This window comes from Fukomys damarensis, unplaced genomic scaffold, assembly GCF_012274545.1.
Source record: "Fukomys damarensis isolate Sample0158 unplaced genomic scaffold, DMR_v1.0_HiC HiC_scaffold_38, whole genome shotgun sequence".
Taxonomy (NCBI): Eukaryota; Metazoa; Chordata; class Mammalia; order Rodentia; family Bathyergidae; genus Fukomys; species Fukomys damarensis.
Window position 1 is genome coordinate 41,276,079 of NW_022900950.1, and position 24,318 is coordinate 41,300,396.

The window sequence follows — 24,318 nt, forward strand, 5'->3', positions numbered from 1 at the left end:
ATCCATTCTGCCATCTGTTTCTTTTTAATTAGTGAGTATTTACATGGATAGTCATAAATAAAATGTATTGATTTATCCTTGTCATATTATTTCCCTGCTTTTGGTTCCTCTCTTTCCTCTCTGTTTAATTGCTTGCCTTTCTTGGTGGCTTCTTTCTACTGGTGTTCTTGGAGTTGTGGTCTTCATTATCTCTTTCTAAATTATCTTTAAGGGCATTTTGTAGAATTGGCTTAGTAGTCATGAATTTCCTCAATTGTTCTTTGCCGTAGAAGTATCTTATTTCTCCATTGAACTTGAAAGATAGTTTTGCAGGGTGCAACAATCTGGGTTTGTGGTTGTTTTCTTCCAGAACCTAAAATACTTCACTCCAAGCTCTGATTGACTTACGGCTTTGTGTTGAGAAGTCTGCTGTAATTCTTATGGGCTTTCTTTTATTTGTGATTTGCTTCTTTTCTCTAAAAGTTTTTCCCAATAATGAATGACAGCATACTGTATATCTAAAATGTACCAATAAAATTAATGAATTAAAAAAAAATATATATATACTGAAAAAAGAGAGATGGGGGCAAAGCAGAGAGAAAAATTAAAGGAAATGTAGTAGAGGCAAGACTGGAAGACAACAAATGATCAGCTGAGGCTTGAAAACCTGGAGAAGATGGCAGGAGAGAAATCATGCAGGTAAAACAAAAGAATATCAAAGTGAACCAGAAAAACAAGAGGCACTTTTCACTTACATGAACATATCATCAACTCTAGAGAGATAGTTGAGGAGAGAAAGATGAGTAGAACAAAATAAAAATAGATAAAAACCTAAACAACAACAAAGAAAAAAATCAGACAGAAAAAGGAAACAAAACCAATAAAGAAAAAAATGAAATAAAAAATAAAATTTGGGCCAGGGATTTAGCTCAGTGGTTCTGCTGCCTGCCTTGCAAGCTCAAGGACCCAAGTTTTTGGTACCAAAAAATAATAATAATAAAATTCATCTGGAATTCACATTTCTGAAGTAGTATCCAAGATAGGTAATGCGCACTCCCGTCAAGTCTGCATTAGGATTAGTGCTGGGTACAGGGTGGATCTTGTGAGAGCTGGGGTTGGTCTTCAGTCAGCAGCTTTATGGATGTCTCTCTGGCCAACCCAAGCCCCCTTACCATGGGTGCTGTGGTACCCTCTGGTAGAGACAGCCCTGGGCTGCTCCCCGTCCTAGGTACAGTTGGCTTCACTCAGTCTTTGCACTGAGCATCTTCTGTTTCACCCCCACTGGCACGTCTCTGTCCTGGCCTGCTGCTTGTCACAGGGTGAAGGGTGAGGGGTGGGAGTGCTGTCACTGCTGCAAATTCAGCCCAAGGCTGCTCAGTTCTGCTTCAGTCACCTTTCTAGTGACTTAAGTGCTGACCCAAGGTGGTTTAATTTCCTCATTCATGTCTTTGTCTTTCTCTCCAGACACTGGTTGCCACTCACTTCTTACCTCACCTCTGCTTCTCTCTCGTCCCTAACTTTGGAGTACACAACGGAGAAACATACAAAACAAAAAGGGCTGGCATTCTTTCTATCAGGGAGAGAGCAGATTTCTATTCACTCAACTTTATTCTGTGTTTGCAAGCAAAATTTGCTACCAGGCTGTAGAGTCCTTTGTGAAGAGGAAGGCAAAAAAAAAAGACAAGAAGCTTTTTCCCCAAATCTATCCTTTGTAGCTTGAGTTAGTCACAGCTTTTCAGTCCATCAGTTTCTTGGGGACTTCCCAGTATGGCAATTCTTGCTCAGTGTTGCCAGCGCCCACTGGTAGTCTTTGGGTTGATGCACTGTTTTATGAAGTCTTGTGCCTATGTTTTATTTGATCCACGTTATGGTTTGTATCTAGATGTCCCCACAAAGCCTCATGCAGTCCTTTTCTAAGGTAGCTAAATCTGGAATGTGTGACGTTAGGATTAAAGGCATATGATTACTAAACTACTACAAGTGAGCAATTCATTTGGCATTGTCTGCCATAATCCTGGCAGTCTGAATAAGATAAAAGGAGTGGACCATTGTTGGTGGGAGTGCAGACTAGTGCAACCACTATGGAAATCAATATGGAGATACCTCAAAGAGCTTGGACTGGAGATTCCATTTGACCCAGCCATCCCTCTGCTGGGTATCTTTCCAAGAGAACTAAAAGAATCATATCACAGAGAAGTATGTGCACCCATGTTTATAGCGGCACAGTTTGTAATAGCTAAATCTTGGAAACAACCTATTTGCCCATCCGTTGGAAACTGGATAAAGAAGTTGTGGTTTTTCTATAAAATGGAATATTACTCAGCCATAAAGAGCGAGAGAATAGATTCATTCATAGGAAAATGGATACATATTGAAGATATACTCCTAAGTGAAATAAATAAGTCCCACATGTGTAAATACCAAATAGTTTCCCTGGTGTGAATATTCTGCAACAATGCATAAGATTCTAATAAGATTACTGACATTTAGAAATGGGAGGAAAGGAGCTAAAGGTGTAGGGAAGGTGTGATACGTAGGGGAAGAACAAAAAGGGAAAAGAAAAAAATGTGAGAGAATGAAAAGATGAAAATAAAGTGTTTGTAGATGGGGAGGGGAGGAGGGGGTGAAGGGAGGGCAGAGGTAAGGGGAAAAAATGAGAATCAAGACTTGCCATGTAAAGGTACATGATCCCAACAATGAATGTAACTGTACTGTATCCCTAAATGTACCAATAAACTCAATTAAAAAAAAAAAAAAGATAAAAGGAGTGGAAAGACACTGTTAAGGTCCCTTTTACCTTTGCTGCCTTGTGCACACCATGTTGTTTCTCCTTTGCAATGCCTGTTTGCCATTCCTGCTGTGAAGCCAGCCTTTTATTTACTGAAACCTCTGTGAACTGAAGCCAAATAAACCATTTCCCCTTTAACTTTGGGTATTTTGTTTTAGCAACAAGAGAAAAGTAACTAAGACAATCCACACGTCTCTTATTTCAGATTGGTTTTGGTGTCAGGATATATGTCCCTCCCTTTCTTCTAATTACCCGTATTTTTAGTTGATTTTTCTCTGAGTAGGTGTAACATGATTCCTCCTTCTTTCAGTCCTGTTGAATCTCTCTTAACACGATGTTTTGATATATGTGTGCACTGTATACTGTTTAAAGCAGGTCAAACAAATCTATCTCATCATACATTTATTGTTTCTTTATAGTGAAGATATTCAGTGTCCTTTTTTTCCCCAACTATATGATATACAATATATCATTGCTACCTGTAGTCATTTTACTATAAAAATCATACCAGAATTTACTTTTTTTTTTTCTTTTTTTGTACTGGGTATTGAACTTGGATCCTTGTGCTTGCAAGGCAGGCCACCGAACCGCTGAGCTAAATCCCCAGCCCTAGAATTTCTTATTCATATGTAGTTGTAACTTAGTACCCATTGATTAACCTTTCCCCATTTCTTTCTCCTCACCATTCTATTCTCAAATTGTATGGCATCCACATTTTTGTATTTTACATGTGAGTGAGATCAGGTCGTGTTTACCTTCCTATGCCTACCTTATATCACCTAAGAAGACCTCCTTTTTCATCTCTGTTGCCTCACATGACAGGATTTCATCCTTTTTATGGGTGAATAGTATTTTATTGTGCATATGCATCATATTTTCTTTATGTATTTACCAATTCTTGAACCCTTAGTTTGTTGCCATCAAAATACTCAGTATCACAGTCCAGACTGATCTGCCAACTTTCTTTTTATTAATAGTCTTCTTTCCAGATCACAAAAATTGCACAGAACTAATCTTGAAAAATAAGGCTTTATATAGATTTTTGCAAAGAACATGCATACAAGTTAAATGGGCCCAACCCAAAAGCTCACAGGCCATTTGTACAGAGAAAATGAGCTAAAATCAGGTTAAGAATCAGCATAACTGTAAAACTTGTGTTTTCTATGTCCATATTTGTGCTTTTTGGGAAGTGGGCATGTATCAATTTAACACATTAATCAGCTTAATTAATGGCACAATTTAATTGTACAAGGCCAAAGAAAGAAGTAATGTAAACTTGTTGGATCTATTTTGTTTTTGTTTTTGTTTTGGCACTGGGGATCTAACTCAGGACCTTACACTTGCAAGGCAGGCGGCAGAACCATTGAACTAAATCCCCTGCCCAGATCTACTTTTTATATGCAAAACAGCAGTAATAAATCTCTTCACAATTTTAAAGGTTTAATTATTGTGTGTAGAGGTGCATACTGTTCTGCTTTGTCAACTTTCAAAAGTGCACAGCATTGACGTTTATCTTTTAACACCCTTAACACAGGATTCTAATTATTCTTTATTTTAGCACACTTTCTTTCTTACATCTTTTAATTTGCACTATAGTTAATCATTTTCTGTTATTAGTAATTTCTCTTTAAATTTTTTGTAAACCTATTTGCAAGTGTCATCTGAAAGACTGTCTTCTTCCAGAATGATATGGTAGTTTTATGTATGTGTGTTAGCCCATACTGATTTATTTTTTTCTTCCATGGTGAGAAAGCAGTCTTTATGTCAGTAGTCTTTAAATAAGACTTCAATTCCTAATTTATTATTGCAAATTATCATGTTTAAAGTGCACATTTGGACTGGGGATCAAGCTGAAGTACACTTTTGAAACATCCACCTCATTATCAAATTAAAATCATAGCAGGAGTTAAACAAGCACAACTGTCTTTTTTTGTTGTTATTTTGTAAAATTAACTAGTGATCTTTTAGAGTACAGAGGGCAACAAAGCACAAATTTAGAGAAGCCCTTTGTGTTTATAATCATATTAGTCACTTTCCTGTGAACGGGGAAGAAAACACAGACACCTGCAACTTAATGGGAGAGAGGTTTGTTTATTTAGGCTCATAGTTTAGTTCATATATGGCTACCTAGCACTAAGGCAGAAACAGCATGGTGGAAGAGGGTATCATGAAGGAAGCCATAAAGAAGTAGAAGAGGGGACAAGAGAGAGGGGGAGGGGGAAGAGAGAGAGAAAGAGGGAAAGGGAGGGGGAGAGAAAATATACTCTTCCAGTGATCTTTCTCTTTTAGCCAGATACCAACTCCAATCACATGAAACTTTTGGTGGACATTTAAACCATAACAGCAATATAAAAGTAATATTTTCATCTTTTTTTAAAAAAAATCAGATCCCCCATATATAACTATCTCTTCTAAATCATCTTGGGAAGGTCACAAACTAAAATTCTCTACATGATGGATGCTGTTTGGGGGGAGGATATTTTCTATCAAGGCAGGGACTCTAACGGTAGACCAAAGAGTAGAAAAAATTCTGGAAAACCAGTCACTTAGCACTTTCCAGTAAATGACATTCTCAGGCATTTTATATCATTTCCTTACCCTAAATGCCTCTTTAAAAAGAATCTATGCCAAAGAAGCTCTCTAGGTCCTGCAGAGATACTTTAGTGCCGGACCATCTACCCTCCAGTCTGATATCTTCTTTCTGATTTCACTTAGTTTCACAGTTTCCCAATGACTGCTCTCCAAGGCATTTGTTAATTTTGCCACTCAGTTTGTTAGCAGTATGAATTCCATTCTCGGAATATTCTTATTTTAACCTGTCCAAGCTAAGGATGACACTCATTGAGATGTGAGTAGATTCAGCCAATCTCTTTAATATTCTCAGAAATAAAAAAAAATTCATATTTTCTTTTGCTGCATAATGATCTTTTATGCAACTTTAAGCCTTAGTTAATGCTATCTTTGTGACTCCTGCTAGGTCTAGTTAAAGATTAATTAATTGAAGCTTTAATGCTTGTGCAGTGCTATTTATTCTGTGGCAGCTAATATGTACTGTAAATCCTCGATTATCTCTTTGCTTTTGGAGACAATGACTGATCTTTTGAATTCTCAAATTTATCACAGTTATAGGTGCTCTGTTGGTATTTAATGATTGTTTTATTGCCTAATTACTCAAAATAATAGTTGGAAAATATTAATTTCATACAATTTCCTTTATTCACTACTTACTAGCTATAAAAGAGGTATAAAGTCCTGTTCCCAAGTCCAAAGGGATTTTTAAAATTTAAATCTTGCAGTTTTTGAATTAAACAATCTGAAGTAATCCTCTTTATACCTGCAAAATGGTTTTATTGAAATGTTTGAGATAAAAAATATATATTGCAAAAAACATACACATTTTGAGTACAAAATTATTTGTAAAAATGACATAATTTACCAGTAAACCCACACTGCATTAGATATGTGTAAAGCCTTTGGATGTAAAATTATTTAATTTGTCAGTTATATACTAAACACTTATTTTTATAATTTAGCTTCCTATGGAGAGGTAACTGTTTGCATGTTTTTGGTTGGTCTATGATGTAATTCATATATTCAAGGCTCAGTTGTCTCAATGAGATAACAGCTCACTATTCTTAAATTTCAATACACTTGGTGACAGGAATTTTCTTTGTTGGATTCCAATGTTATTCAGGAGTCTTAATGTCAAGAAACAAAAGACTGTAAGGTCGTCTATTTCCTTCAGTTCCTATTCCACAGGAGGCTAACCCTACCATTTCCCTCAAGCTTCCCATTCAGAAAAACAGAATTAAATATAGGTTCAGAGTTGTTTGAAGGTTTGTTTTTCTTTGTGCTGATGTTCAGTTCTTGAAGTCAAGGTGGTTCTCATAATTTTCTTTTAAGGTCATGTTGTTGCCTGAGGGTTGTTGTCTGGCTTTTGGATTTTCACTGAGAACGACCTTCTCTTGATCGCCTTCTAGATCCTGATGAGAAAAAAGGGAGAATATATAGATAATAAAATATATGAAGAAACTTCAGAGTCTAAGAATATGGTATTCTGTGGATACCTATTAAAGGTCATCATTTCTTATTATATTAAACTTTACTTAGATTATCCTCTCTTAATATCCTGTTTATGGTGATAAATTCAACATTATGTTTTGATAAAATTATGAAAATAATACCTTGGGACTCGATTTTTAATTATTTAGAAAATTTGGATGGTTTGGAGTGTTTAGAAGAAATTTCTGATAAACTGACCTTCTAATTTCAAAGCTTTATATATTGGATTGACAAAATCAAATCTGCCTATAATTCATATAAGTCTTGTACTTTGTTCTGACTATTCATATGTAATTGTAATTTACTCTTGGCTCTACAAATGTAATCTTTGATCTTTCAGTGTATTGAGATATAATGTAACCTAAGAGGAGGAATTACAAAAAGCACATAAAAATAATTAAAAAGAAAATGATAGTAAACTTGTGATGTACACAGATATGTATAAAAAGTATACATTTGCATCATTTTTATAAAAAGTTATATTAACTATTTTGTTAAATGTGCATTTCTAATTTATTGATTTCTCAAATTGCAACCTTTTCTTATACAGTATTTTTAAGAGTTTTGTTCTGTCTGTACTTGTCTTGGGTATTTCTTTTTTGACTTAAGTTTACCTCAGTGACTCAATGAGTCTTAATAGTTTATAAAGTTTTATTTACCTTTCTTTTAGCACCTGTACTACTTAGGTTGTAATTATGGTGCAGGAAATTATGTTATCATTTCCTGATATTTATCATCACAACATTTTGCATCAATTCTGGCCAATTTTTCTCCTCGACAGAAAACAAAGTTCAATAAAGTATGTCAAGATATTCCTCTGTGGTTTCTCAGCTTGTTAAAAATTCTGTATAGACACATTACTAGAGTCAAAGCATTTACCTTGAACTCTTTTGTTGGCTTGTATCTTTCTCACAGGTGTGTCTAAAATTAAAGATTTGTAGTTAGAAATACTTGACAATTCTGGATAAAATTAGAAAAGTGACCTTAGTTAAGCAGAAATGTATGAAATTTTAAATAATCCCAATTTAGATGAGGCAACATTTTTTTGAGTGGTAAATTTTAAGGTCCTTAAAATTTCAAATTGACAAAAACAGTTGTTTTCTATATGATTGTGATGTTCACTAACCTGATGGCTCTAAAAATGTAATAATAAGAAATTCAGGAAATGTGTACAAAATTCCTTTTATATTTCATTGCTAACTCTATAAGACTTATAAAATACTAACTTGTTAAATAATAAAACTTTAATATGTAAGAACTGCAAAAACTTTTAACTATACAGGTTTGTGTTCTTAGATCTGCAAGATATTTCTCAATTGTGTATTTTCTTTCCAATTATCTGACAAATGACTTTATGTTTTGCTTACCTTTACTTTATCCTGAAACTTTGGCTTCTTTTTTTTATATATCATCCATATTCATCAATGAGATCAATATTTTTTTATTATACCTTTTTAAAGTTCTCTGAAATCCCATAAAATTCAAGCTAATTTATTGGAATTTCACTATGATAATATTAGAATAAGAATGTGGCAAACAAATATCTTAGAAGAAAATTGTGGTTGAAGAACAGAAATCACATTTACACTCAGTGGCCCTACTATCATAAAATGAGAGAGAGGATGGAATGAGACTATTTTTAGATATATATATATATAATGTGAGAGAATAAAACAATCACTCATTTGGCACAAATGCCTCTTTTCCATCATATTTCCTAAAAGATGTAAAATATTTAAGCCCAACTATTTGCAAATTTTGTTTCTATTTATGTTTTGTAATTTTCCATGGTGATATCTTTGTAAATTTGAAGTAGGATGCAAAATATTATCTTTCTGACCATGTAAATGTTAATTGACATTAATAGTGGGAGTATCACTGGCTTATAGCTTGCAATGCTAAGTATTAAATATTATTGCAAGAGGTTTTCATATGTGAACTCATTAGGTAACATCACTATCAGAACCATATTCTATACACGGGTGACAAATCTTTTACCAATATATTGACTGATTTTCTAACTTTTTTAGGCCTGTGATTGCTTTTCCATAGCCTATTTTCCTTTAATTTCTTGGGCAGTTTCAGTATACAGTATATAGGTTGGCCTATGATAAACATGACAAATTCTATGTATTTGTGAGAATGTTTTTCAGTTCAGGCCATTAAAGCATTTCAGTGACAAGTCAAAGAATACATACAAAAAGATAATTAGCCATGCCAGCAATCCTGACTTAAATTACTGGAGAGTACATTGAATTCATTAGAATATTATATGTCTCACAATGTTCAAACTTTGTACAGGTTAGATAGAAAACACCAAGTCTTGAAATGAAGACCATAGTTGCAATATGTATCATTAACTGGATTCTGAAACAAAAAGCCAGTCTTGTATGATGTAAATTTTGTCCACATTTTTCTTTTTGTAAATCTTTTAGTATTAGTCAAAGGCATACTTTTGACTCAATGGTGACTTGATCATTTTAGATAGCTAGAAAAAGAAAAATAGCACATATAATTAATGTCCATGTACTGGCAATTATTCTGTTTATAATGAGACAAAAAAACACTTTAGAAATATTTTGATAAAGCTTAGGATATGTCATTGTGGGAGATGATGCTTTACAGAATTGGGAAGAGATCACATATTCAGAAACCAAAAAGTCAACCTCTGAGATGAAAAGAAATAAGAAGTAAAAAAAAATTCCATTAACTAGAAATAGAATATAATTTTCTTGACATAGCAGGTGTTTCTTCTTATGGCTTATTTTATGCTTTACTACTTAGTTACATTGTTTATGGTGAAACTTAATAAGAGAGCCTTATTGAAGAAGGGAAAAACATACTTACCTGAAGTTTAAGCTTAAATGAGTGAAATTACTATAAACAGTGACAGATACTAATTAATTAATTCTCTAAAAAGCACTGCCATTCTACAAAGCTGATTACTAGGGAGGGATGAAGAGAAAAAAAGAATTCAACTTAATTTTATAATGTTTGCTTCTTCCTTCAAATCTCTGTTTTCATAGCAAAAATTTAAGTATTTGGTGGTGGTTGAGTTTTGTACTTGATCTTACAGAAATTTTTGGTTTCCCTATAGCTTATGATACATCATATACTTTTTGTGTTCTGAAAGGAAATTTTATGCTTTTCAGAATAAATTCAATCAGCTTGAATAAATATTTTAATATCAAAGGTCTGAAAACATATGAGATTTTTCTATACTATTAAACAATAATGGGAAAATAATTGCCAAAAGTATATAAAGTCTCAGCACAATTCTTAAATTTGGGTTCAGCAATATAGATTTTAGAATTGTACACAGAAGAACTATCTCTACTATATTCTGGATAAACACTAAACTTCAGTTATACTTTTCAATTCATAGTACATTACAAAAGGAATATTTTAAAATAATTTCAATATTTGTCTAAAACAACTTTAGTCTGTTTTGTTATTAGTCAAATTAAACAGGAAACTACTCAAATGTCAATGTTATATATTATATTTTTATTAACATTTATGATTTGTTTGAGTAGTTACCACTTAGACTTTGTGTAGTCTTTTGAATTCTTTTTTTCCTCTCATTAGCTTTTAAAGATAGATTCATTTAATGTTATAGCTAAAGAAAATTTCATATTTTAAGGATTAATTTCATTTGTAAAATAATTTACATTTTTAGGTACAGATTATCATTCAAACAGAAGAAACATACTCATTCACAAGAATGCAGTTTTGGAAAAGAAAATTGCTAAATGCACTCTTTTTTTAAACTACATTTATGCACTTTAAAAGTCATGCCTTTTATTATTATTAAGGGGGCAGTGAATAAATTTTTTGAAAACATAAGAAGTATGACAAATTTAGGCTTAACAGCTAGTAATTTAAAAATTACTCCTTTTTCACATACTCAAAATATCACCACAATTATCTGTATCAGGATAAAAAAATATTCATTGCTCCCCAAGATTTCTACCATAGAACTTTTTAAAGACTGTATAAACAAGTAATAATTTCGTTATAATTACTTCAGGAAACCATTTGATTTGATAAGCAAGAGCTAACGTTAGCTTTTTGTAAACCTAATTTAACTAAAAACATACACAGTCTTTAAAAAGCAGAAGAATTCAGTCACAACCTGTTAAGGGGTTAGTTATTGCCCTTTTACTAACCTCCCTGAAGCAGTCTTTTAATTTCTTCATCTTCAAATAAATGACCGTCACCTTCAATGAATTTGCTGACCTTGCTGACCTCTGAGAGGATACATTTTTGTAGCAGAAATTGGTTTATATGAAAACAAGTTGGGAGATTTGATGTGATCAATAATGGCATCTGCCCAATAAAGAATTCCAGACCAACTCTGAGTATTTTCTTTTTTAAACAGGAGTGCTCCACCACTGAGTTATATAGCTCCAGCCCTTTAAGGGCTTGCTCAATTGCTCAAGAGGGACTGGAACTTGCAATCTTCCTGCATCAGTCTCAGCTGACATTTGTTATACTGATTTGTTTATAAAACTTTAAGCAATATTTAACAGGTAATCAATATGACTACCATTTATTATTCCTTCCATATTTGTGGACTTTTTCCTTAAGTTGGTATGGAACTTGAACAATGAAATGAGACAGAATGGAAATCATGTTCAAGGTTTTAGAGATGATTTTAGATGTGGTACAGATAGATTAGTCACATATTTTTCTAGATATGCTGACCTTTCTGCAGCAATTTTTTCAAAGTTTCTTCTGTTTCACCACCTCCAGCAGAAACCCTAGTATATTTTATTTCGGGACCTAACAGAAAGACAATTTTTTAAAAAGGGTACAAAACAGGCGTAGGCAAACTTCTTTTGTAAAGGTCCGGAAAATAAGAACTTTAGGCTTTGTGAGTCACACAGTCTGTTTTGCAGCTGTTCAGTTCTTTCAATGTAGTGTGGATGCAGACATAGACATTACATAAATGAATAGACTTGGCTGTGCTTCAATAAAATTTCATTACAAAAGCATGTGGCACAAGACACATTTGCTGACTATTTAAAGAAATGCTTAGAGTACATCTGAATGTGGAATTTTAAGTTAATTCATATCTAAGAGACTGATACAAAGGTTTATTAAAATTGTTGATGAACTGTTTTTAAACATATTTGCAAACATTTTGGTATGTTAGATGTATAGATCTTCACATTAATAGAAACTCAAAAAAGGAAATGTTTTTTTTTAGTATTCTCAGACTAGTATATTCATTAATAAATTGTAAATAAAAAATAGCATTTATGCATATGTAATACACTTACTAAAGTGTATAGACCTGTTTACAAATTTCCAATTGAATAAAATGTAGATTAAATATATAATATTATTTTTTCCAAGAAAGAAAGTAACTTTTGTAACTACCGTAAAAATGACTTCATGAACTTCTCTACTCATCCTTACAGATAAATTTTAAAGATTAACAATCATATATTTACTCTCTGGGCATAGTTCCATGTGTGAAACTAAAAATCACCTGTAATGATTCGTTCTTCCCGTGTTTGTTTTTCAGTTATTTCCACAGGCACTCCTTCAATGAGTTTGGTGTACTTTTTAATAATTGGCTCTGAAAGTTGGTGAAGAAAAATGCATTTGATTGATCCTTGTATATTGTCTCTACATCCATGAGGTAGGCATTTAAATGATGGAGTACATTCCTCAACACATTATTACTTAAGATTTAAGGATCATTCCTCAAAACATTATTATGTAAGGTTTAAGATTATTATTTAATATATAAGGATCATTTTTGGAACATATCTCAAATAAATTCAAGTCCATTGTTTAAAAGATAGTACTTATGTCTTGAATCTTGGATGAAGAGGACTAGTTTGAAAGCTGACTCTCCGTCATTGGAATAGGAACCCTATGGTAAATCTTAGTTGTGGCTTATTATCAGAGTTTTTCAACTAGTCATCTTTTTTCATTCTATTTCTGAGTCCAGCATGTCTTTTTGCACTATCATACTTATGATATTTTATAATCATACATATAGAGAAGCAATAGGAATTTCATACGGACTTAATTAATAAATAACTTCTGACAGTATCCATTCAAAGATCAACTATATTTTCTTTTTGCTGGCTGACAAAAGCCTGTAGCTTAGAAAATGATTGTACCAATTTATAGAAGACAAACACCAAGAGAAGATTTTAGATGTTCAATATTTCTAAATCAGCACTACTTAAAAATAATCACTGTTTTATTCTCCAGGCACTAGTAAAACATTACACACCTCCATGGATGATTTCTGTCCTTGTTTCACCTTCTCTAATCAGTTTGAATTCAGGTTCACCTTCAATTTGGATCTTTGAAAATGTAGGTCCTATAATATTAGTTTAGGAGAAAAATTCTTATATTAAAGCAGTTCTTTAAGTTGATTAGAATAGGAAGTTTATTTCAACATTTAGTGCTACTAAGACAAAGTGTTTCAGGCTTTGTAAAATCAGTTATAAACATTTTAATGATCTTTAGATTAGGGAGTATTTATGAAAACAAAAGAAAAGTTAATTGATATACTACTACAATGACTTTCATCTGTGTTAGCACTTAAAATGTATAAATCCATTCATTTATTAGTAGTTGTAAGTTTGATCACACAAAGTTTTATGAGGAAATATGTTGTGAATCATACAGATTTACAAATTTTAGTTTCTCAACTGATAGCCAGTTTAAATCTTTCTTCACTATGCTTATATTGTTACTCTTTTTATTAAAATATTTAATTTTATGTGTTTCAATCACTCAAAATTTACATTTACAAAAATCTCATATACTTACCTCAGGTGTTATGGAAAAATGAATTTGAGTACTTACCTTGTATATTAGCATGACTAAAAATTAGCTGATTAATAGTTAAATAAACTTTCAAATGCAAGTTGAACAAGTTTTGCATTTAACTTGCAAAATGATTTTTGCTCCCAGAGAAAATCATTTTGGGTGTTAGAAAGCTTATTACTTCATTAGTTAATCAAAATAATTTTATAGAGGCATAAGAAAAATCAAATTCAGTACATTTAACTCATACTATAATGTCCTTAAATAATCAATGCAATTATATTTGCTTATCTTTGAGAGTGCCAGTTTAATTTTCCAGAAATCACCAATGTACACCATTACCCAGAATTAAAGAATAATCACATGGAATGAAAAAAAGAATGCAATTCTTTCGAACCATAAAAATGTCAAACCAGAATTTTTTTTTAATCTATGAGGGTGGTGGATGTTGAATATAACATTAAGATAAAATTTTAGGGTATAACAGGTCCAAAAAGAAAACATGTATAAGAAAGAGAAATCAGTTCATACAATCTCTAAATTGATTTTTCTTTTAAAAATTTCAGAAACATCATCTATAGTTAAATTCTCTGAAGTCAGTAATTTTATCAAGCATTTTTAAAAATTTATTCACAGAATCTAGTAGAATACTCAACACACTGAGCATTTACTACCTTTGGATTGAATTAAATTTCAGTTGACACATTAATTATAAAATTTGATTAGATACTTATTTTTTCAAAAATCTTAAAATTATGTCTTGGACTCTAATGTATTTAATAAGAGACTAAAAGTCATCAGTGAATCCAAAAAGATTCAAACAAGAAGAAAGAAATGTCAACAGCAATCTCAAGAGCCTTACAATTGTACAAGACCATTAAAGGAAAAATATTTGTTTCTTTTGCTATGTTACATAGAAGTAAAACTTCAGAAGTTAAGAGTAGGTGACATGACCGTTTTTTCACTCATGTCCCCTCTGAAGGAAGAATCCAGGTAGAAATTGACTTCCTCTGTGCCCCTAACTGAAGAAACAAAAATAGTGCAGAACCCTGATGATGGAAAACTGGGGAGAAAAATGGGATGAATAAGTAAACCTAAATAAAGAAAGAGCAATCTTTGAAAATAAGAACAATGACACCTGTGAATAATTTAAGTTATGGATGGTATGTATAAGTTATAACAAAATCATAGAGAATCTGATTTTTTTAAAATGGTATTATCAAAAATCATTTCATCATTGTTTTCAATGAAATTATTAAGAAATATTTTTTTCAAAAAATTCCGATTGAATTCTTTTTCAAAACTCTAAACTCTCAATATTTAAATATAATGAAATAACTATATGTTTAATATATTAAAAATGACACATTTCAGGCTGTGGATTTAGCTCAGTGGTTCCGCCACCTGCCTGGCAAGCTCAAGGCACTGAGTTCGATCCCCAGTACCATTAAAAAAAAAAAGACACATTTCAAAGTGTACCACAATCTTGTTTCAAGAATGAATGATACTATAAATAATGAACAAGCTAGGAAATAAACCTTTACCTGTGTTTTCAGTGACTGAATTTTAAGGCATGAATCACTTAAAAAGGAAAAGACAAATGTACTCAAGATATTGTTATCTCAAACAACAGAGGGAAAAGATGTAAAAAAAATAATTGCAGCAATAATTTTCTGAGATTTAGTTAAAGGTACCAATTTGTCCATGTTTTGAAAGTTTGTTTTTCTCTCTTTGCTCTAGAGTAAAGATAACAAGTTCTCTTCTTTGTGGCAAGTGACCACATTAAGATGCCTACACATGAAAATGAAAAATTCTTAGTTTGATTCTTTGAAGTAATTAAAATACACAAAGTAAAAGGGAATAGCAGAGATGTCAAAGTTGGCTGACATAGGAAGTAACAGAAGCGAGAATGACTTTGAATTAGTCTAAAACAACAGAAAAGAAAAAAAAATATATATATACATATTTCCTATCTATGTATATAAAATATGTTCAAGGCTGGATCTCCTCATCTGGTTCTTTGAAAACCTTTTGTCAGTGTACACCTTCTATACTTTCTTAGGTTGCTGAATGAAAAATGCCTGCCTAATTTTGGACAAGTTTCTTTTAATGGTACACAAGAGATCATGTAGGGAGATTGGAAACAAAGCTACAAAACGAATATGCTCTCTGAAGGAGTCTATAGTGAAAATATTTAGGATTCTTTTGTTTAGTGAGTAAGTATCTGGGTATTAGTGCTAAAGTAATACCAATTTATTTAAATGAGTTAAATACAAGCAAATGTACTGAAAGTATTAGGAATGCACCACCTACTTTGCTAAATAACTTTCACTCCACCTTTTGCAACCTTGTGAGCATGCTGTGTTAGTTTCAAAAAGATTGTAGAGGGCTGGGGATTTAGTTCAGTGGTTCTGCTTTCTGCCTTGCAAGCGCAAGGACCCAAGTTTGATCCCCGGTACAAAAAAGAAAAAGAAAAAGAATGTAGAGACATTCATAGAAATGAGTATATTATATGAATGTTCTTTTACTATAAAAGGAACCATGTATAGCATTGATTCTTTACCTTCAGTTTTGATAATAGGCTGAAGACTGCCTTGAATCACTTTAATTTTTGGTTCCACAACTTTGGTTATTATTTTAGTTGCTGAAAGTATAAAAGTGGCATATGAATGATATTTACATAAAAACAACCTGAACAAAGTTGTCCTTTTTTGGTCTTTGCATGGTACTGAGTTATGAGGTATGGTAAAATGTTCAGGCAGTCAAATACAGGAAGTAATCATGGTGCATAATTAATGTCTTCTTTTGTCCAGATGTTGAACTCTGTAGTCCAATGACTTGGATTTGTTCCAGTAAATAAACACACACTAAATGAGGAATTCTATCTAGAGATCTGTCATTTTGCACTGTACCACTAAAGCTCTTTACCTTCTTTTGTACTTCTTGAAAATATTGGCTGCATAGCAACAGAAGACAAATAAACATGATTAATTTCATGTAATTCATATATCTTAAACTGCATTAATTGGATTCTCTCTCAGTTAAAAGAAAGAAGTTGAAATAAAAAGACTGAAATTGTTTTTCATGCATTTGATAAAGTGATACAGAAAGAAAAATATAAGAAATAGTTCGGAATACTCAAAGAATAAATTTCAGCCAGCCAGTCATGAGCTCTATGCACCAAATATGATATGGTCAGCCTTTAAATTGAGCCTAAAATGTCTAATTTTCAGCTTCTTTGTGGCTATTCTTAAATTTAAGGTTTATATTTTAAATGTATGCTATTTACCCAAGGTAGATAATAATGTACAACTTTTTTAAAAAAAAACATAGTAGTCAAATATTTGATTGACTTTGGCTAGATGGATTAAGTGGAAATGTGCCTCTGGAGCCATGGAACCAGAGCTACTGGCCTTTTCATTTCTTACTAGAAATTTTAAAAGATGGTTGCATTAGACAATAGTCTAGTAAAGCTAACTGTGTAATCATAAGATAGTTTTGACACATTATAGCGGACATGCTAGCACGTCTTGTGTTCCATTCTATTCTCTGGGATATTTAGGGGTATTTGAATGAGTGTATATTCTACCCTTTAATACTATGTTCAATCATGTTAGATATTATATATTAAGATCTCAAGTTAAGAAACTGAAACATATCATCAAGTCTATGTGTCCATTTACAGTATTGATTCCACAAGTTGTCTTTCCTCCGGGCAACCTTCCCATGATGATCAAGGGCATAGAGATTGCTGCTCTCACTGTCAAAGAGGATTTGTTACTTTTACAGACTTTTCTGTTTATATTATGCTAAGCAAGTTTAGGATGTTTAGTTGGTTGGTAGTTTTTTTTTTTATCAATCTTGCTTTTTCTGAAGACTTAAATAATTTTGATGGCTCAGACTAAGACTTTACTTATGTTTGCCCTTTACATTTGAAATATTTGACAGCTTATAACAAAAGCCAACCCCTTATACAATTTAAAAAATGTATAATATCTGGGGAATAAGAGTAATAAGCAGTAAAGTCATCAAAGAAATTTTAAAGATGTCAATAAATGAATACAAAAATAGAACCTTTGATCTAATTAGTCTCTATCTCTGAAAATGCTTCTGAATAACAGCATACCCATCCCAGCAGGGGTAAAAAAATATCTAACACTGAAATATGAATTTCAGAGCTTTTTAAAAGACCTCTAAATATATGAGCAAGAGTCACTGGACTTGTAAAAATTTCATAAAATATGGCTTATGCTCAATGAGTAGAAATACAATTTAGTAGGAATAATAAAAGAATTATAGTAATATTTTGGCTCATAAGCAAAACATTTTATTGACATCTATGGATACTGGTGGAAGTGACGTGGATAAAGAAGGAAAGGTAAATGTTGACAGACATATATCTTTGGTGACATAGCATGTCTGGAGAATAGAGCCCATAGGATTTTTAAATTAGTTGTAAAATATATTTTTAATAAAATTGTATACTTTGAGGTTGGAGTTTATGTCACGTTGAACCATGATCATTCCAATCAAATCCTTAGGACTGTGCTGAGCTGGCTTGATAATGAAGTTGCATACGATATCACATCATTTAAATCAGTAAGAGCAGCAGACATTTTGTTTTGCTCTTTACATTGATTTTTGTCCTTTTCTGTATTTAATATAAATTTTAAGAAAAGTGTTTGTCATTAAACTCCTGGATGTTCATGATATGAAATAGAATAATTTTTAGCCAAAATAAGTGAGGGAATTGAAGTAATGTTATATTTTTAGTGTTTGGTTGTAGAGCCAAAACAAAATGAAAAGTTTCTGCTTTGAAAGCTACATCAAAAGAAAAAAAAAGCCACAATGAAGAAGATATTATATGAATGACACTTATGAGCATGAAATACCTTTTAGCACTCTACAGTAATAGAGTTTTTGTTGTTGTTGCTGTTCTTTTATTGAGTTTATTGGTACATTTTAGGTATACAGTAATAGAGTTTTAATTTTGATAATCTGGTGGCATGAGGGATAAAAGAATGTTTGATTCCAGAGGCTTATGATCTGGCAGATATGGGTTTGGTCTGTCCAATGGCAGAAAGGGAGTTTTGAACCATCATTTGAAAGAAATCAGGAGACTGAGACTGCTTGCTCTTGCCTGTAATGAGCTGAGGGCTTCCAGGCAGAATGAAAGCAAAGTTGTTTGACAATGCTGTTTTCATGTGGACATAGTTGAGTATTCAGATAGCTTTGAAATGATTTTCAGTATCTATTCCCTTTATATGTTTATGTTCTTTTTTCTGTCTTGTCAAACTAGAATTTTATTTTACTGTCCTTTTCTTCACTCCTATTTTCCAATGAGTGAGAAAATGCTTCAGTGGAATGAATGAATGGCCAATTCTAAGAGATCTCTCCTATGCTTCAAACTTTGATTCAAATATAATGAGATTCATTGTTTGTAGTTGTAAATACCAGATTATCAATAGCCTTTGTGAAGACAAAGATAATGGATTTCTTTTTTTTCTCTTGCCACTTATATGTAGCCAATATTGATCATGTACTTACTGTAGACAGTCATGGGGATTTCTTTGAAGGTGCTGCCACGAACAAACTGAAAGTAAATGTTTATATTTAGTAACACAACATGTGGTATTGTATTAACAAAACTATAACATCAGGTTAAATCTTACTAAAATAAAAAGAGTAAAGCTATTATTAATATTAGTAGAAATGAACTCCTTATAAAAATCATGGTCTGCTATCAGCCCAGATGGCATAAAAATCATTGGATTTGTTACTTAGAGTTTTAAATGGTAGAAGAATTAAAGTAAAATATATTTATTATTTATTATTATTTCATGTTTCTACTACTTGAGCCCTATAGGCATGAGGAAACAAAACATTCTTTTGCCTTTAACCTTTGATCAATGACTGTTTTTATAAATAAATTCCATCATATTTAGTAGCAAAATATTTGACAATATAACCATTTTAGTTATTTATATGTATGTCTTATCTTCCAAACTGGATCAGAGACTTTTTGATTAAAGACAATCTCTTTTTCAAGTTAATATTTTCCAAAACATTTAGTTTAGTATTTGTTATCAGTTGTTTCTCTCCAAGTAGTTTTAAAAAATATTTGTTGATCAAAACTATAGAAACATTGTCATTTTATCACAGGAAGGCCAGTTATGCATAATTAACAAAACAGTCAAAACCCATGGTATGTTTATGCATTAATGCATACATTTCTAGTCTAATATTAAACATGAAAAGTCTGTTCAACAAATTAGAACTAAATCTTTTAGTATTCTTTACCTTAATTTGGATGTATTTGATAAGTTTATTAAGTATTTCCAGAAGCTGATCATTTCCAACAGGTATGTCTATGAAGAGGAATAGTAAATGAAATTAGCAAGAAACTGTGAAATAAAAATCTAGGTTCATAATGAAAAAATATTATCCATCAATGAGTTCAATAATTACTAACCTGCTGGGTAGAGAAGTTTATCTACAACATGGATGACACCATTTGTTGTCATAATGTCAGAGTCTTTGGATTTCAATTCATTCACTAAAAGAGTATCATTTACCTATGAAAACAAGAAGTAATATAAATCAGAAATTTGAAAGAATGGACAGTAAGATAGTTCAATGACAAATGAACACTTTCAGATATTCCTTCTTGATGACTTACTCCTTTCACATAGATTTTACTTCCTTGTGAGGTCTTTAAAATATTAGTAACGCCAGGTTCAAAACCCTTTCCAATGAAAACTCCTGGAGTCAGGTGATACAGGATGATGTTTTGAAGAGCATTTCTGTCCCCTAGATGGAAAGAATATATTTTTTTATATCACATTTTCATAGTATGAGAACCTAGGAGAAGAGCATTTCTTCCACACTGTATTTTCTTATAGAGCCATGGTTCCCTCAAGTTGGAATCACAGTTATGTTAAAATATTTAGTCATTTCAGCCACCAACTTATTTGAAGAAAATATTAAATTAGTTTCAATAATGATGACTATTTCCTATGCTGCCACATAATTGTGTATTTTTAGTGGACAAAAACAGAGTAAGAAGTTTAAGAACAGTAATGAAATGATCTTCCACACATCTCAAATGCACTTAAAGGAAATTTAAAGCTCGCCACAAATATGAAAGAGGGAACAGTGTTTAGATTGCCACCTGGGCAAGAAAGCTTGAGAAAAAATGAAGATCCTAAAATCATGGAGCAAATATCTGGTATTCTCTTCTACTCACCAATTAAAATGTCCATTTCCTCTTTTGTCATTCCCTTGAAAGCATCATTAGTTGGTGCAAATAAAGTCCATTCTCCAGGCTGTGACAGGAGATCTTTCAAGTCTGCAGCTTCCAGTAGGCTGAGGAAGATGCTGAGCAGGAAGGATGTATATTTATTTTATTAGGCTTCCATTTAAGTATTTTACCCACAATACATAGGGTAGAAGAGATTCCATGTATTGTGGAGAGAAACAAACAGTTTCTCATGTGTTTTCATGTGTTTCAAATGCAAAACTCATCACGTGGAAAGTTTTGAATATAAAATATGACCTTTAAATTTCTTTATCTTTGTTTTTATCTTTAAAATTTTTGTAAGATCAGACTTTATAATGAAATAACAACTTTGTTCTCATTTTATATTCTATAAAATAGTATTTGGTAGTATATGCTGTACTATCATTTTTCAAAATCTCAATTGTTACAAAATTTGCAAGAAGTATTTCAGTCTATTAGATTTTCCTTTATCAAATCATACATATTAGGAAGCATATATATGCTAGATTTAAAACATCAATTTTGAGAAAATTTCTGTGCACTTCATATTCTAATTTCTATTCTGAGAAACACAAGAAACAAATGCCTACTTGGGAAACTAACTGAAACAAAAATATGCTAATAAGTCTCATTATTCTGTAGAGGTACAACTAATAAGCTTACCTAAAGCGCTTGTCTTGTTTTAGTTTCTCGTGGAAGGATTTGTCTGCTGGTGTGATGATATCTCGGAACACATGAATAGCACCATTTCTTCCTTGCTTGCTTCCTCTCACCATACATGAATTTTCAACGCAGACAGACTAGCACAGCAAAGAAAAATACATGATGTCCTTTCATTTGCTTGAAAATATCCATGTGATGCAATTGCCTAATTAAGTTTGTATATAGTATATAATCTTCTGAGAGGCCACTTGTACTAGCTACACATTTCTAATGTAATCACATTTCCCACCATTAGTCAAGCTACCCTATGAATCAGGTAGGGATTTTTGTGAGAAAATTACAAAAATTGTCATGGAATTCCATTCTTTACATTTTCTGCATTTCTTTTTTTTTTTTTTCCTCCTTTATATAATTTTTCCCAATTAAATTAATTGGTACATTTAAAGCAAACTATACAGTTCAATTTATCATTGGGATCTTGTACCCTTACATGATATATCTTGGTTCTTATTTTTCCCCATACCCCTGCCCTCCCTTTACCCCCTTCGCTCTTCTGTATTTACAGAGACTTTGTTTCCTTTTTTCACATTTTTTTCTTTTCCCTTATTTTCTTTCCCCTTGCCTTCACACTTCCCCTTTACCCTTTTTCTTTCTGTTTCACTCTATCAATTATACCATTTGAAACTTATTTACACTTTTAGATTTTCACACCAGAGAAACTATTCAGTATTTACTCATGTGTCCTATTTATTTCACTTAAGAGTACAGCCTCAATGTGCATCTATTTAGGTACAAATGTTTCTAGTTTCTCATTCTTTATGGCTGAGTAGTACTCTGTTGTATAGAAAAAAACACATCTTCTTTATCCAGTATCCAGTTGATGGCCATTTGGGTTTTCCAAGTTTTAGCTGTTACAAACTGTGCCGCTATAAACATGAGTGTGCATATATCACTATGGTATGATTCTTTTAATTCTTTTGGAAAGATACTCTGCAGAGGGCCAAATGGGACCTCTAATCCTAGCTCCCTGGGGTATCTCCATATTGATTTCCACAGTGGTTGTATCAGTCTGCACTCCCACCAACAATGGAGAAGGGTTCCTTTCTCCCCACAGCCCCGTCAACATTTTAGGTATACAGTATGATGCCACTCATCATTGGGAATTTGTACCTGTACATGACATGTCTTGGTTCTTATTTTTGTACCTATGCCCCTGCCCTCCTTTCAATCCCACCACCCCTCTCTAGTCACAAAGAATCTTTTTTCTCATATTTATTCCTTTCCCCTCTTTCCTTTCCTCTACTCCCACAACTTCCCCCTTCCCCTTTGGACTTTTTCTTCCTATTTCACATTATCTATTAAACATAATCTGCATTTCTTTTTTGCAAACATATTTCTATGTATTTATTTTTTCTTTGTTTTAAAATATAAATTATTATTATTACATGTTTGCAGTACATAATAATTCCATTCATTATGGAGAATTGGTATATGTTAACATTTAATTCTTTCTATATCTCCTTCCTGCCTCTCTCTTTCTCTAGTTCTATTTCTTAAGATATTTTTTAGGCCAATATTAACCATAAAGTTCCTTGACCTCAGTTCCTCTGTATTTGCTGTATTTTCTAGACAGTAAGCTCCAATAAATTATAGGACAAACTATTGATTCAATTATAATTTTTTGAGCAAATGTTACGTACAACTGTGAACAAAAATATGGTAAATGCTTAGATCATAGTAAAATAATCACCAATAATTCCCGTCAAAACACTTTCCCACCCTATAAACACACTTATCCCATTGCATCATTCTTGCCACTTTATGAAGGAGGGATTAGAAGTCCGCTTTGGGGAATGTCTCTAGTTGCCCTACCATGATTGCTTCGATGACCTGGATAGATTAAAAATGCTTTTTCTAATGGTCATTTTTGACTCTGGAAAAAATCCAGAATTTGCGCATTGCTAGATCTGGTGTTTATAGAAGTCTGCTTCTCCACTGATGGAACCCAGTAACAATATTCATATTTTTGTTGTTATCAAAGTAGGTAAAGATATGAAAAAGGATTTCCAGTACTGCTTAAGAAAAATTGCAAGAACAATGGCTTAAGTGTGTACAGGGATAGGGAGTATTTTTAGGGGATTAATGGCAATGTGCCTTTTATGGTCATAAATTTTACAAATTTAAATATTCACCATATATTTTATCACTCCTCATATGTACATGTACAATTTAAAGTGAAGCTGATTTACTGCATAATTTAAAATGTGTTCCTTGGAGTTGTGTAACTGTTGTGAGCCTGTATGCTATACTCAATCCTAGGAAATGCCTGAATTCCTATGACTTTTAGTTGTAGGTGAAATGTTCCCTGGAGAGAAATTGAACACTTTCAGTAGTTGCTCTGCAATTTTGACAAGTGTTATTTGTAAAAGCTTTCCTGCTGACAGAAGTACTGTGGAATCATTTTGCAGAGTCCAGAAATCTTCATTCATCTCCTCAAATTCATTTTGAGAGTTATGGAAAAGGGATTCTATTTTTGAATAATGAAATACAACTAAGCATCATCTTGCATTTTTGTTTCTGTATAAAAACTACCTTATATGTGATATTTTATCAAGTAAAAGCTTATTTTAGAGGGGTTTTAGTGCTACCTGAAATTTCAAGTAATTAATGATTCAGAATTTACTTAATGAAACTAATACAAATTATCTGAATTATTAATACATATATCTTTTGGTGTACTTTCTTCAGT

At 32.2% G+C, this 24,318-nt stretch overlaps 1 protein-coding gene across 11 annotated transcripts in view; it reads right to left on the bottom strand.

Moving 5' to 3' along the window:
- Positions 1–5,146: 5,146 nt before the first annotated feature.
- Postn (periostin) overlaps positions 5,147–24,318 on the bottom strand; it is a 33,431-nt gene continuing 14,259 nt past the window's right edge. Inside the window, exons 11-23 of one of the 11 annotated variants that reach the window (XM_010635198.2) lie at positions 21,570–21,706; positions 20,874–21,004; positions 20,307–20,437; positions 20,100–20,202; positions 19,928–19,995; positions 19,175–19,220; positions 16,191–16,271; positions 13,086–13,175; positions 12,327–12,416; positions 11,537–11,614; positions 10,999–11,079; positions 7,709–7,750; positions 5,147–6,750 (exon numbers count right to left, since the gene is read on the bottom strand). In XM_010635198.2, coding sequence (XP_010633500.1) covers positions 6,713–6,750; positions 7,709–7,750; positions 10,999–11,079; positions 11,537–11,614; positions 12,327–12,416; positions 13,086–13,175; positions 16,191–16,271; positions 19,175–19,220; positions 19,928–19,995; positions 20,100–20,202; positions 20,307–20,437; positions 20,874–21,004; positions 21,570–21,706 — 1,116 coding nt within the window. In that variant the 3' untranslated portion in view covers positions 5,147–6,712. The remainder of the gene's footprint in view (positions 6,751–7,708; positions 7,751–10,998; positions 11,080–11,536; positions 11,615–12,326; positions 12,417–13,085; positions 13,176–16,190; positions 16,272–19,174; positions 19,221–19,927; positions 19,996–20,099; positions 20,203–20,306; positions 20,438–20,873; positions 21,005–21,569; positions 21,707–24,318) is intronic. The other 10 variants (XM_010635200.2, XM_010635202.2, XM_010635199.2 and 7 more) reach the window with 10 other exon arrangements.